Below are 13,670 nucleotides of genomic sequence, written 5' to 3'. Positions count from 1 at the left end.
TATAAAACTTTGTTACCATTATAATACTTACGTTACTACTGTTATTTAATAAAAAAACAAAGCTATATATAAAGAATTTTGTCACTCATTCTTTTTTAATCAACCATATGTTTTGGAAGGTGTCACTGGCAAGCCCCTCCTCAACTCCTTGTAGCCTCTTACCCCTCAATCCACACACTGCGTTGTCGTAAACTCACATCACGTCAGCAAAGAACACTAACTGACTGTGATGGTTCAATTCAGGAATTTTCAATCACTATTTATATTGAATATATCATCTATCTGCCCCATTCTATATTTAATTTGTATTAACATATAATACATCCTAAATAAACTTAAATTTTCTAAAATACTGTCCCCAACAAAACATTGAATTTTCAACCCTTAAATCAATACTTCTAATACTTTAGTCGTCAATGTCAATCTCTATCATTTATCTCAAAATCTCCGTATTTTCAAAGGAGTATTTTTTTTATAATGTTGTCAGCTGCAGCCAATTTTGTTGTCAGGCACATTTGTTGGCTGCAGTATAATAAGTGACCATCACGACACTCAATGAGAAATTTTAAACTATCGAATAAAAAAAAATTACCGTATAGATATTCTTAGTTAATAATTGCCAGCTGTTATTATTTTACAGAATATAAAAAATATTTAATATAATCTTAAAAGCCTACAACATAATTTGGTTTGGTATTATTGTTCCAAATTTATTCAAACAAAGTAAAATCATATGTATGGTATTTGACTAATGGCTGGTCGCAAATACAGTGGTGATGTACATGTGTTACTTGTGTCATAAGGTGTCGGACATGATTATACTTCAAAATAGTATAAAGTAACTAAATAATATACCGTTTTGTTTGTTACAATTTATAATTAAAACCTAGATAGTTTTTATGCATCATTAAATTATTATTTTTTAAGATATAAAAACAGCCGATCTATACTGTAATTTAAAATAGTAGTTATATTAGGGATTCGTTACTCATAAATATCGATTGTCATTGTGGCCACTTATTGTAATAAAGCCCAATTGTTTATATAAAATTCAGTATTGAAAAATCTTTTATTACTGTCTTGGCAATGTACAGATTATGGAAGCGGCAGAATTTTTGAAGTTTTTGGAGACCATCGTACATCAGATTCATTGTATGTTGTTTCGTTGTATTCTGAGCACTCGTCATCAGCTGCCAACAGATACCCCTTTATTGTTCTTTTCCAGTTAATGTTAAAAGTTGTTAATGTCTTGTTACATTGTTGCCTTGTATTCTGAGCACTCGTCATCAGCTGCTAACAGATACTTCTTTATTGTTCTTTTCCAGTTAATGTTAAAAGTTGTTAATGTCTTGTTACATTGTTGCCTTGTATTCTGTGCACTCGTCATCAGTTGCTGCCAGCAGATATATCCCTTCATTGTTCTGTTCCAGTTGATGTTGAAGGTTGTATGTCTTGTTGTATTGTTGTATTGTTTCCTTGTTTGTGTGGTTATGTATCGGCTGGTGCCGATTGTTATAGTATTGTTTGTTTTACGTTACATAAGTGAAATTTCACTAATCTACAACTTATGTTGCGTACGTTTTTCTAATTTGGTTTATAAATATTCGGTAAAAAAAATGACTATTTTCAGTTATTTATAGTTTGCCATTTTTATAAAAAAAAGATTTTAAGAATTATTAGCAAAAATAAAACATTAATTTTATATTAATGAAAACTGGTACCTCGCATTTATATTTTTCTCCTATTACTATGTTTTCTGAGTATGCTATGTAGAAAATAATTTAAACTGTCTAATTTAAGATAATTAGGTTTTTTTTCAAATGTGTACTGTTAACCGATACAGTAATTTAATAATTACTCATGAGATTTAATAATGTCAGCAAAATTAGTGTGGGGGTTGAAAAGGGAGAGACACAGTTCCCTGCAGCTTACTCATCAACAATGGCTGGTTGCAGGCCATAGCGGATGTGATACGGACATGTCTGGGACCCCAGGCCATGCTCAAGATGCTGATGGACCCTATGGGGGGCATCGTGATGACCAACGACGGCAATGCCATCCTGCGGGAGATCACTGTCCAGCACCCAGCGGCCAAGTCCATGATTGAAATTGCCAGGACCCAAGACGAAGAGGTACGAGCTGCGTTGTATATTTTGTACATAAATTATTGTTGCGACTAACTTTGAGTAATAGGTGTAAAATATTTCATTGCTGTTTATAAGATATTGTTGGAGATTGTATTAATCTACAAGCAAATGAGAGTCTTGAGTTTTTGGCACAAATAATTATAGGCCAACTAGGGACACATACCAAAATTGTTTACATTTAAAAACATGTGTTGTTTAATATTTTTTTTAAATTATAGGCTAAAACATACCTTGTATAATCCAAGATTAAAATCACACATTTCTGTATTAAGATACCATCAACGGAGGATAAAAACAATACATTAATCAGTTAGTTTTGGTAAAATGAATGTTTAGTTACTTAACCTTTCCAGTGTTATTGACGCGGATCCGCGGAGGGCTACTACAAGCTCAAAACGTTATTGCCGTGGATCCGCGTTTTTGCATTATTTATTTTCTTACTGCTATGTTAGTTGAATATTTTACTGCTAGATGGTTCTAGTAGTCATGTGACATACAGACGGGTTGCCCTGCCTCGAATTCTGTTACAATGGGAGTGGCAGTTGCTTCTAATTGGCCAAACACTGTCTAGCGGGCGTGGCCCGTGCCTTTCACAAAGTCATTGACGGGAGCTCCCGTCAAGGCATCTAGTCAGTTAGTTAGTGAGAAGCGTCCGGTACACGCATATGTATTTCGGTTATCGCTAATTTTCTGTTGTGTCCTATTCTTTTTAAAGTAAATTATTCATATTATATACAGCAGATTCCAGTATTTATTTAGTTTTTTTTTTACCATTATTCGTGTGAATGGCGAATCCAGACGATTCGGAATTTGAAGATTTGGTAATTCTGAGCAATTACTTTTTAATATTTTACTACGGTCATAAGGATGTTCTCAGAAAGCAAGAAACATAATTCAAGCCCCGCAAGGCCGTCCTACAGGTTGCCGAGCGATAAGAAAGTTCAAAGTCCACGCGATAACAGTGGCTTGCGGGAGACGCGCGGAATGTCAGTTGTGACAGCCCGCCACCAAATAAACACTCTTTGTCTACTTTTGTATTTTTCTAATTTTATTGGTTTGTAATATAGTATATGTTTATCTATAAAACTGTGTTTCATTCCCCTACTTACTGAATAAATGATAAAAATATTAGTGACAACTACACTGCTATACTACAGTATTCTCAAAAGTTAAAAATTAGCCTAGGAAATCCAAAAAGGGCTAAACAAATTTTATTTACCGTTAAATAACTCTATTTTGACATACAGAAACGAAAATAAATTTAACTTTACACATTGGAAATTTTTAAAAATTGTAACTTTATCAAAGATCAGGTCCAATTTTTCATGACGCTTAAAGGGTTAATACATACAACACATATGAACAAATGTTAGTAGTGCTATCACTTTAGGCTCACTGTTCAGAAAATTTTGTTTTTATCTACTGATGATGGTATCTTTATATCTAAGAGTCGATACATGACTAGACTTGCAGTGAAGGTGTTAAACTATAGAGCCACTGCAGAATTTTCAAACCCTATAATTACATTTTAAAACAAAATCAACGTTTAGTGTTTTTTGCTCAGTATATTTTTAAAGACAATTTTTTTAGTAATTTATTGCGGTCTACTAATAGTAAAAGTTTCAAATTTGTAACAGGGTCCCCACCCGACCGTGAAAACCGTGAAACCGGGAATAAGCCGTGAATTTCGTTCACCGTGAAAAAACCTTAAATAAGCCGTGAATTTTGTTTACATACCGTGAAAATCTCTACAACTTTTGAATAAATAAAATCAACACGGGTCGTCGTCAGACGATCATATGGGAAAGTTGACCTTCGCTATTGCAAAGTAAAAAGTAGCACGCAATGTAGGGGATAGACCACGAAGTTTGACAGGTGCTGCTATCTGAGCGATTGTACTGATAATATGGTTTATAAACAAATGAGGAAAAGGAAGGGCCGGTGGGAGATGACGCTTCCGGCTCAAATCACGTGAGGCCTGTCTTTGTCTGTCGCCAGGTTCCGGGCCTTGGCTACGCTACGCGGCTGTAAACAAGGCATTCTCTGATTGAACGCGAGATTAATAACACAATTTAATTACTTGATAGATTGTCGTTTAATGTAAACACTTTTCGTATTGGAGTTTTATTGTATCAGATATAGTCTATTATTGTTTTCATAAAATAAAAAAAGTATACAAATCCTTAATCTAATGTAAGGAATTTAAATTACATTTTAACTTAATTTCATTCTATTAAATCCCTTATTTTATTTAAATATTAATGAGAAAAATGCTATTCAGTACGATATCTATATCGTTGTGTGTAATGACTGTTAACACAATGTCTTGTAATAATTATAAAAAATTTTAATTTATGGTGGACAATAAATTGAATTAATTTAGGGTCTTGCGTAAATAAATAGTATAATAATGTGACGGAGCAGAACCTACACGACACATATCAATTAACGCAGCGAGACCATAACTTTATAGGCCTATATAACTGTTTTAATTACCAGTAAGGTCGTTTGAGAAAACAATTTTATTTTTCATCTCTTTAGATATTAAACGGTAGTGATATGCGTTTTCCTTATCAATAATATTTTTTATGATTCCTAAGCTGCATGGATATTACGAGTGTACACGGTTTAAATCTTTTATGGTGAATGTGTGTTTAAATTGTATAATGTATTAGTAAAATATTACAAATGAAACGTCATGTTATAAAAACGTTAGAAAAAAAACCATTGCATTTTTTCTAACCAGGAAACAACAAACGTCAAGTAACTTTGTAGTGTTAAGCTTTATTACTACAAAACTACAAATCGAGGAAGTCGTCCAAGTATAATTTTGTCGGGTTCCATACGACTACGTTAACGCTATTAATCATTTCATGCAGATGAAAAATATATCGTACAAGGTTCATTTATTGTAATGTGGTGCAGCGATGTTATGGTAAAAATAACCTTTGTTGTCTACTGTCAATGAGAGTGGAAGGGGAGGGGTATATCGTGTACTCCACTCCCCCATCCTCGGACAACAGCTGGTTTCATGTCTCAACATGAAAGATTTGTTTCCCCAGCTCGGCACTCCAATCTTATTCTTATTGTGAGAATTGATATAAAGATTTAAAGCTTTTCATTCAACTCATTCTGACACTTTCTCACGGAAATTCTTCTGTTGAAAGAGGCTTCTCTGTCAACAAACAGTGTATAGTTGAAAACTTGAAGGAGGAGAGTTTAGTCGCGTTGAGAAAAGTTTGTGACGGCGTATCAGCAGCAGGAGGATTGGAGGCAATGGAAATCACTAATGAATTAGTTCATGCTGCCAAAAATTCCCACGCCCACTACTCGGAGCACTTGGCAAAACAACGAGAAGAAATGAAAGACAAAATTAATTCTGAGAAAGAGAGGAAGTAAGCTGCAATAGAAAAAAAAGAATTGGAAGCACAAAAATTCCAGGTTTTGTCCGACGCCAGGAAAAGGGCAGCTGAGTTAGACGATAAGATACAGGAACTTAGCAAAAAGTGCAAATCGTAATTCACTTTTATTCTAGACATTTTTATCAATTTCTTTATTTATGTGTACAAATATATTTTTTTTTTTTGTATAAACTGGTACCAAATAACTTTTCTTATAACAAGTTGTATATAATTTTTATACATTTAACGTTTATATGTTATTTTAATTTCAATAAAATTGCCTTTTCTTATGTACTAATTAAAATGTGAACCTGTGATTATGTGAAAATTTTCCTGTGGAAGAAATTGATCGAAATAATAATAATAATGTGTTAAACAAGAAAATAATTTAATAATCACGCAAGTGTACTTCATAGACTCAAACGAGTTAGCCTTAGCCAACGTACGAATCCTGTCACCCTGCATCTTGTCTAACCTGTGTCAACAAAGTTCTCTTCAGATTTCAACAAACTTGTAAGTTAAAGAAAATTATGAGCTATGTGCATGCTAATTATATTGAAATTTGTCTTTGTCATTGCTTTGATGACTGTTATGATGATGTTTTGTAAAAATAATATGCCTTGTTATATTCATTATGTAGCAAATCGCACATAAAATCGGGCGCTCGCCGCTCATTGCTTGCGTCGTAACCGAAGCCTATTGTTATTCCGTTCTTTTAGACGTTTCCGTCAATTCCTGCACGACCAATGACATCGTTAGTCAAATGGGAAGAAGTTTTATATTGTATTTTACCGCTCTGCCGCGTCTGTAGTGTTTACGTCTCAACTTCGCCCCTCTCCAACACGATTTTGTTTGTACCGGTAACGTTGTTTATGAAAACTTTTCGACCTTGAATTTTAATTTTTTTAACCGTGAAAACCGTGAATTAGCCGTGAATTTGAGTATTTAGATTGAGTGGGAACCCTGTGTAAGAATACTTTATTATAAAACAAATGATCAAAAATGGCATTCAGATATAAAATTTTAAATTGACAATTTTTAACATCTAAAACTACTGACAAACCTCTTTTATACTAACAAAATTAAATTGAATGAAATGTTAATTTTCTACAAAATGTATTATTAATTTATCAAAATAATGAATTAAATATATCAAATAGCAGAAATGTGTAACCAGGCTCAGTATTGACTTAGTTTAAATTATTAATACAACCTAACATCTATCATTTGTGAAATATAGTGCATGCTTATGGTTTTGAGAATATCAACACAGTTACGTAATTGTTTACTTAATTTTCAAGTCAAGTGTATACTTAGTAGTGCACATATAGTAGCAAAATATTGAATATTAGTGGCGATCAAGTTCCCTATCAGCCGTTTACATCAAAATCATGAGTTTCCAATAGTATCTGAGTTTAAGATTGTACAATAGTCTACCTTTCTTCATAGCAAAATTCAGATTGCTGTAGCGGTAAACAATTTTCAGAAGTCAGCCATGACTGGCTAACTTGAAACTCTTTCATTAATTAAAAGAATATTATTGATGTGAAATGATATTACAAAAATAAAATAATTAGTTTGAAATAAGCAAAACGACTTTCCCATTGTTATGTATGTAACATGCTGAAGGATTAAATATATTTTCAGGACTTTTCCTCCTGAGTTAAACTGTTTTCTTAACATTCATGGACGACTGAAAATTGGCAAAATACATCAAATTTTTTAAGCTCAGAACTAAAAGAATTTGTTATATAAACCCTTTTTTTATGTTAAACTTGGTGTGTGATAGTAAATTTGTACCAAATAATTTGATTGACAGTTTTACATAAAAAAAACACGTATGCTGATTTATCAGACTGCAGTGTTGCCAACCCACAAAACAAGTTCCCTTAAAAATAATCGCTCATTTCATGTTTCAAGAGTTTATTCATATTTTTTCAAAATGTCCTGTAATAAATACAGTTTTAAATAATTTAACATAAAAAATGAGTTTGTATGGTTTTATCTCTGATTTCACGGGTATATCCACAAAATGTCCAGTATAAACACAGTCTTTAGCGGATATATATGCATTTAAGATTAAAAATTACTGGTTAATTTAAAATGAACTAAAACTCCTAAATTGTTAAATTTAAATTCAAATCATGTTTATTGCCTTGAGACTTCTGCAAGTAATGACAATGTCTATTTGCCCTCAGATGGTCAAGTCAAAATTACAGGCGATTAAATGCTTTTACAGGCTATTTGAGAATGAGAAGCTCCAATTTATTGTAAATCTTAAGTGAAAGGCTGAGTGACAATTGATTGACTTATCCGATCTATGAAAGTTAATTATTGTTTTATCTTTATTACGGGTGTTGTAGCTATGTACTATGTCAGGTGTTAAGTTGAAGAGAAGAACATTACCAAGTTGAAATATGTTGCCCGAGCAGGTTGGAGACGGCACAACGTCAGTGATTGTATTGGCAGGCGAGATGCTCGGAGTAGCTGAGCAGTTCCTGGAGCAGAACCTGCACCCAACTGTCGTAATCAAGGCGTATCGGCAGGCACTGGAAGACATGGTGACACTACTGCAGGACAATATCAGGTCTGTCGTAATACTACTTCTCATCACTTTGTGAGGAATTTAGTCTTTCTTGAATGTTTTGCTTTTTCTTGTGTATCTATTTATAATACAGTTATGATGGTAACAGGATATCTTTTTTTTTTTTCGGAAATTATCCGAAAGAATCAGTATTGCTATTTTTTCACAATCTGCAATATGATCGCTTGATCAAGAGGATAACTAGAAAGAGGTGATAAAAAAGTAAACTCTGGATGCTTTGTTATTGGAAGAAAGCAATTTCTGTGTAGTATCTACGTACTTAAAATGATCTTTCATGCATTTATAGTCTCATATTACGGAATTTGTGTGTATGGAAGAACTACATGGTATTATCTGGACAAAATTGATGACAGCAAGAAATATCTATACATGTCAAAAGACTTACCGACAGAATATATTCTTTACTCATATAAAGAATTTTATGAGCTGACCAGCACTAAGGAACCATAGATCACTTAGTTTATATTGGTTTTAAGGATTTGTAATATAGTGTGACACTACTCATTGTACAACATGTATTCATTGAATAAAGATATGATTGGTTGATTAGATTAGTTCACTTTCAGTAAAAAGGAGCCATAGCAGGAGCCTTGGCTGAATTACCATTAACACTAACTTTATCACACTGGTTTCCACCAAGTCCAGACTTGATTCATCAGTTCATTGAGTGTTAAGCTTTACCATGGTACAGTCGTCTGCCTCCAGAGTGGCATCTGACCTTCTCTCACTAAGTAGATCAATGTCTTCTCGGGTTATAGGTCTGATCACAGAACATGGTCACCTGAAGAAGCATCTTCACAGAGTCGGCATCCATCACGACGATCTGCTCTGTAGAATGTGTGATGAGCAGGATGAAATTGCCGAACACTTGCTCTTTGATTGTCCTGTAACAGCAAGGGAGCGGTATGCCATTTTTGGTGGTTTGGACAAGGGTGGTGAATTTCCCCAGGAGGACCTGACTGGAACTGCTGAAATCATAGAATGGTAGGCCTCATGGTGTGCTTTCAGTGTGCGCAAAAGGCCCTTGAGGCTTAAGTGCATGACAGTAAGCCGCCCCATAGAAGAAGAAGAAGCTTAACCAGTCACGCTAGACTTATACGAAAACATCACTATTCTTAAATAAACTACAAGTCATCTACTACCAGGTTCCTCATAATAGGAGGGTATACACACTATTCTGAGGGCAGCGCCTGGTTGTTCCTGCATTGAGTGTTGTCCCAAGAAGAAAGGTGGTAACAACACTGGTTCAGTGTCCCATAGCTACAACGATCAATCATCTGAGTTCCAGGGTTGTCAGTAACCCTTAAATGTCAAAGGAGACACCCAGAACTACATCTTTCGGTGCTTTTGTTTTATTTTCCTATACACTATTGGTGCAAGGAAGTATTACATGATTCCTCTAGAATATGATTATGCACGATGGTTTGCATATTTCTAGGACTTATCATAGCTTTCATTCCTAATAATCGGAACCAAACTTAAAAAACCAGGTTTATGGGGTTTAAAAGGAAGGACAGGCATACCAGCCTAATGGATTAAATACAGTCCAGACTAGACCTCCCCCTGCCTTGTTATGAAAACAAATCTAAAGAATCTCCATACTTGAGGAATATACCTGAGAGCTATGCATGCCTCAAACATCCTGCAGGAGAGTGAAAAGAGAAGACCCTGCTATAAGCTGTCCAGTCTTACTTTATCTCTACCAGAAAATTTGTAGGGATTAAACAAACCGATCACTCAATCAGTCCTATTAAGCTTTTACACCATCCCACAAACTGTCAATATCAGTGCAGAATTTCTGCTAGGCTATTTTCTAGGCCACACAAACCTTCTAATTATACATTAACTTTTTGCGGTAAGTAGGCCTCTAAGTGTGGCCGAAAATTATCTCTCGCTCAGCTCGAATGGAGTATCAGGTGGTCATCCTCCTAGCTCGCTGAACCACAGATAATAGCTGGCTGGGTTCTGCATTGTCACTTAGCGCTTGCGTAATCATTTATGCCACTTCAACTGGGATTTAAATGGCAGTATTTGACCTTCAGCTCTTTAAATTACTTAGATCTAAATGAAATTCATGTGCTTCAAATTGTGTAATATTAATTTAGTTACTTATTTGGCCGAGAGATTGTAGCACTTTCTAGTCGCAATTGGATGTGGATTGAATTTTATAACTGTGCAATACAGTGGGCACATAGCGGCCTGACAACCTGAACGGGAAATCAATGACCTGTTCGCGGAGAACAGCCACATCCAAAAGTAGTGGTCCAGCGATCTGAGAGAACAATCATATAAGTTCAATGCTGATGGCAAAGGGCTAACCACACTTTGTGATAATCTGCCACAAATCTTAGTCCTCCTAAATATAGCTCTACTCATATCTCAAGTAGAGTTCCAACAGATATCTTGGATGATGTAACCAAGATGCGAGCCATATCCAGCCCAATATTTGAGGTTAGTAAATAAATGAGTTATTTTTCCCTGTTCTAGTACTCCTCTGGATGTAACTGACAAGGAACGGCTGACCGAGGTAGTCAAGTCATGTGTTGGCACTAAGTTTATCGGACGCTGGGCAGACATGGCGTGTAAGATTGCCCTGGAGGCCGTCCAGACTGTGATGCTGGAAGAGAACGGACGGAAGGAGATTGACATCAAGAGATACGCTCGAGTCGAAAAGGTAACTAATAACATAATTCATCAAGTTCTAGACATTTCCTTCCAATGGAATATTTAGGATTGAGCATGGATTTGAATTTGCAGCTGTTGATTGTATGGATTGATTATTTCAGAAATCAATTAATTAAATGTTATTTTTAATTTGATATAGAATAGTACATTGATAAATTGTCATTGTGTAAATACTTAAAATTACTTTCTAACAATAACTGTATATAATATTCAACCAGTGCTAATTTTAGCTTTCATAATTTACTAGAAACTATAATATAAATCCAAAAACGATTAAATGTACCATGTAGGTAGATTAAATTCAATCTTCCCAAAATCAGAGCTTAGAATTGTTTAGTTATTTTCTTAAAAACTCTTTATTTTGAAAGTAAAAGGTTTTGTTTATTAATATATGTTTAATATTCTTTTAAGACATCCTTGGTTTATTAAATTTTTTTTTAAATTTGTAAAATGTTATTTATTATTTACAAACCATGTAATAAAAGCAAAATGTTAAATACAATTTTTAATTTTTAAAGTTTTATGAATAGAAATTACACAACATTTCTCCTTGTATTGTAAATGTCAGTAGGCCTATTATTTAACACCTATTCCTATTCTTTACATAAAATATTCAAATTTCTAAAATATATTGACTTGGCAAAGTTAAAGTATTTTCAGACTTTTAAAAAGGGGTTTGCAGTGTTGAGAAAAACTGGATTATTATGTAAAATTCTTATTGCTCTTTTCTGAATGCCAAAAGTTTCATTAAAATTAGGATGAGCTGTAGGATACTGTACATTTGACAAAATCAGAAGAATTTTTAGAATGAAACATGCACATTTGGTAAACAAATTTAAATTATTTGTTTGTAACAAGCTATCTTTGGAATAGATATATCATCTTCTTTTACAGTGTTTTTCTATACCTATAAATACATTTTTGTATTCACACAATGGATTTTTAAGTCCATTTGGCAATACTGTATTTGTATACACATGTTTGTAATTTAATTAATGTAGTACAAAATTTATAAACAGAAATTAAAAATTAAATTCAGGACTTAATACACACAAATAATACTGTTTTTTAGATCCCCGGAGGAAGTATTGAAGACTCCTATGTCCTCAATGGTGTCATGATCAACAAGGACGTTACCCATCCGAAGATGCGGCGGGTGATCAAGAACCCTCGGATTGTGTTGTTGGACTGTACATTAGAATACAAGAAGGGTGAGAGTCAGGTATGTACATCAGTGTAATTTTGTAAACTAGGTCAACTTCCCCCCAGGTAGCTGAATTATTTGTTGAACTGGTTTTATAATGTTTTAGGCCAATTGTCTTAAGTGAGGTAAATTCACTTTTCTTGCTTGATTTAAATTTTAACCCCTTAACTGCTGTATACGTTTGAAAACATTTTACAATGCCAAGCTCATATTTAGTTGGGAGCCACACCAACACATTTTATCTTTACTGTTACTAAACAATAATTGGAGGTGTAGCATTGTAAAAATATGTCTTCATAGTAGCATTGTAATATGTTTTCATAAATAAATGCATAAACAATAATCTACATACTACTTTTGCTGTCCAAAATTTATGTGAGTAGAGAAAGCTATTTTATTTTATTAACCCTTTGAGTGCCACAGCGTCGCTAATTTTGACGGTACGAAAAGTGCATAAAGTGCCAGCGTCGCCAATTTTGACGTTTTGTATTTCGATAATATTTTATATAGTACAAGATTATTTTGGCCAAATAATCAGACAGCTGTATTCAATAGGTTCCAAACTATCAATAAATACGAGTTTTATGTTGTTTCTCTACTATTTTATCTGTGAAACTTATGTTGTTTGGGTACTTATCAAGAAGCCACTATTTTTGGTCGAGTTTTCCTTATCGAGGACAAAATAAATTACAGTATTAAAAACAACTGACTTTATTTAACCTATTTTGGAATTTACAAGTTATTACGACAATCAATTAAATAAAAAACTATAAGAACAACGTTTCATTATTCGAAAATGTCAGGCCATTCGTGTGTATATTAGGAGAAGATTGGAGATAGGAAGTATGACTCATCGAGTTTTTTTCGATTCATTATGGAAGAAGGAAGTATAATGAAGTTTATTTTGATCTCTGATAAGGAAAACTCGTCCAAAAATAGTGGGCTGTGATAAGTACCTGTACGATGATTCTGTCTTCCAGTCACGTGACGTAGCGGACGAGTACCATGTTGCGTAACGGCCTTTCTTGCTGTTAATGTGCCGATAACCAAGCATTTGAGTAAATACAAAATAAAATAGTAACTTATACAGTATTTTACTGTATTTCTTTACAAAAGTAATGTATGATTTGAGTTGTGTTCAAGCGAAAAACGTGAATTTTCAGTGTAAATATTATTAGGGTTATTATTTAGTAAATGTAAACTTTTATGTAAATATGTTAGCAAGTATTTGTTTCTAAATTTACTAATCATATTTATTTGTGTTTTATTAATGTTTTATTAGATTTATTGGGAAAACTACATCATTACTAAGTCATTTCTAAACTCTGACAAATGAAGTACAGTTTATAAAATGTCGGTACCGGGCAGCATTATGTTAATACATATAATGCCATGTTTTTAAAATTCTAGAATAAGATATTACACATGGATTTTATTTAGAAACATATGGCCTTTATCATGGTATAAATAAAAAAAATCTTAAAAATACCGTATAAACACAAATTAGGTCGAAACTTAACTTTTTATACAAAAGTAAAAAACTTTTTTATAAATACTGAAAGTTTTATATTTTTATAAATCAAATTTTATTTGTAACAATATGTATCATATTCTGCATTTAATAAGAA

At 33.4% G+C, this 13,670-nt stretch overlaps 1 protein-coding gene across 1 annotated transcript in view; it reads left to right on the top strand.

The window, feature by feature from the left end:
- Nucleotides 1–13,670, top strand: part of LOC124365747 (T-complex protein 1 subunit gamma-like) — a 39,597-nt gene that overhangs the window by 6,781 nt on the left and 19,146 nt on the right. Inside the window, exons 3-6 of the mRNA XM_046821739.1 lie at nt 1,956–2,132; nt 7,981–8,135; nt 10,641–10,827; nt 11,911–12,060. Coding sequence (XP_046677695.1) covers nt 1,956–2,132; nt 7,981–8,135; nt 10,641–10,827; nt 11,911–12,060 — 669 coding nt within the window. The remainder of the gene's footprint in view (nt 1–1,955; nt 2,133–7,980; nt 8,136–10,640; nt 10,828–11,910; nt 12,061–13,670) is intronic.

This window comes from Homalodisca vitripennis, chromosome 7, assembly GCF_021130785.1.
Source record: "Homalodisca vitripennis isolate AUS2020 chromosome 7, UT_GWSS_2.1, whole genome shotgun sequence".
In the NCBI taxonomy this organism is placed as follows: Eukaryota; Metazoa; Arthropoda; class Insecta; order Hemiptera; family Cicadellidae; genus Homalodisca; species Homalodisca vitripennis.
Note: the sequence above shows the minus strand (reverse complement) of the source record. Positions and strands in the feature narration are given on the sequence as shown.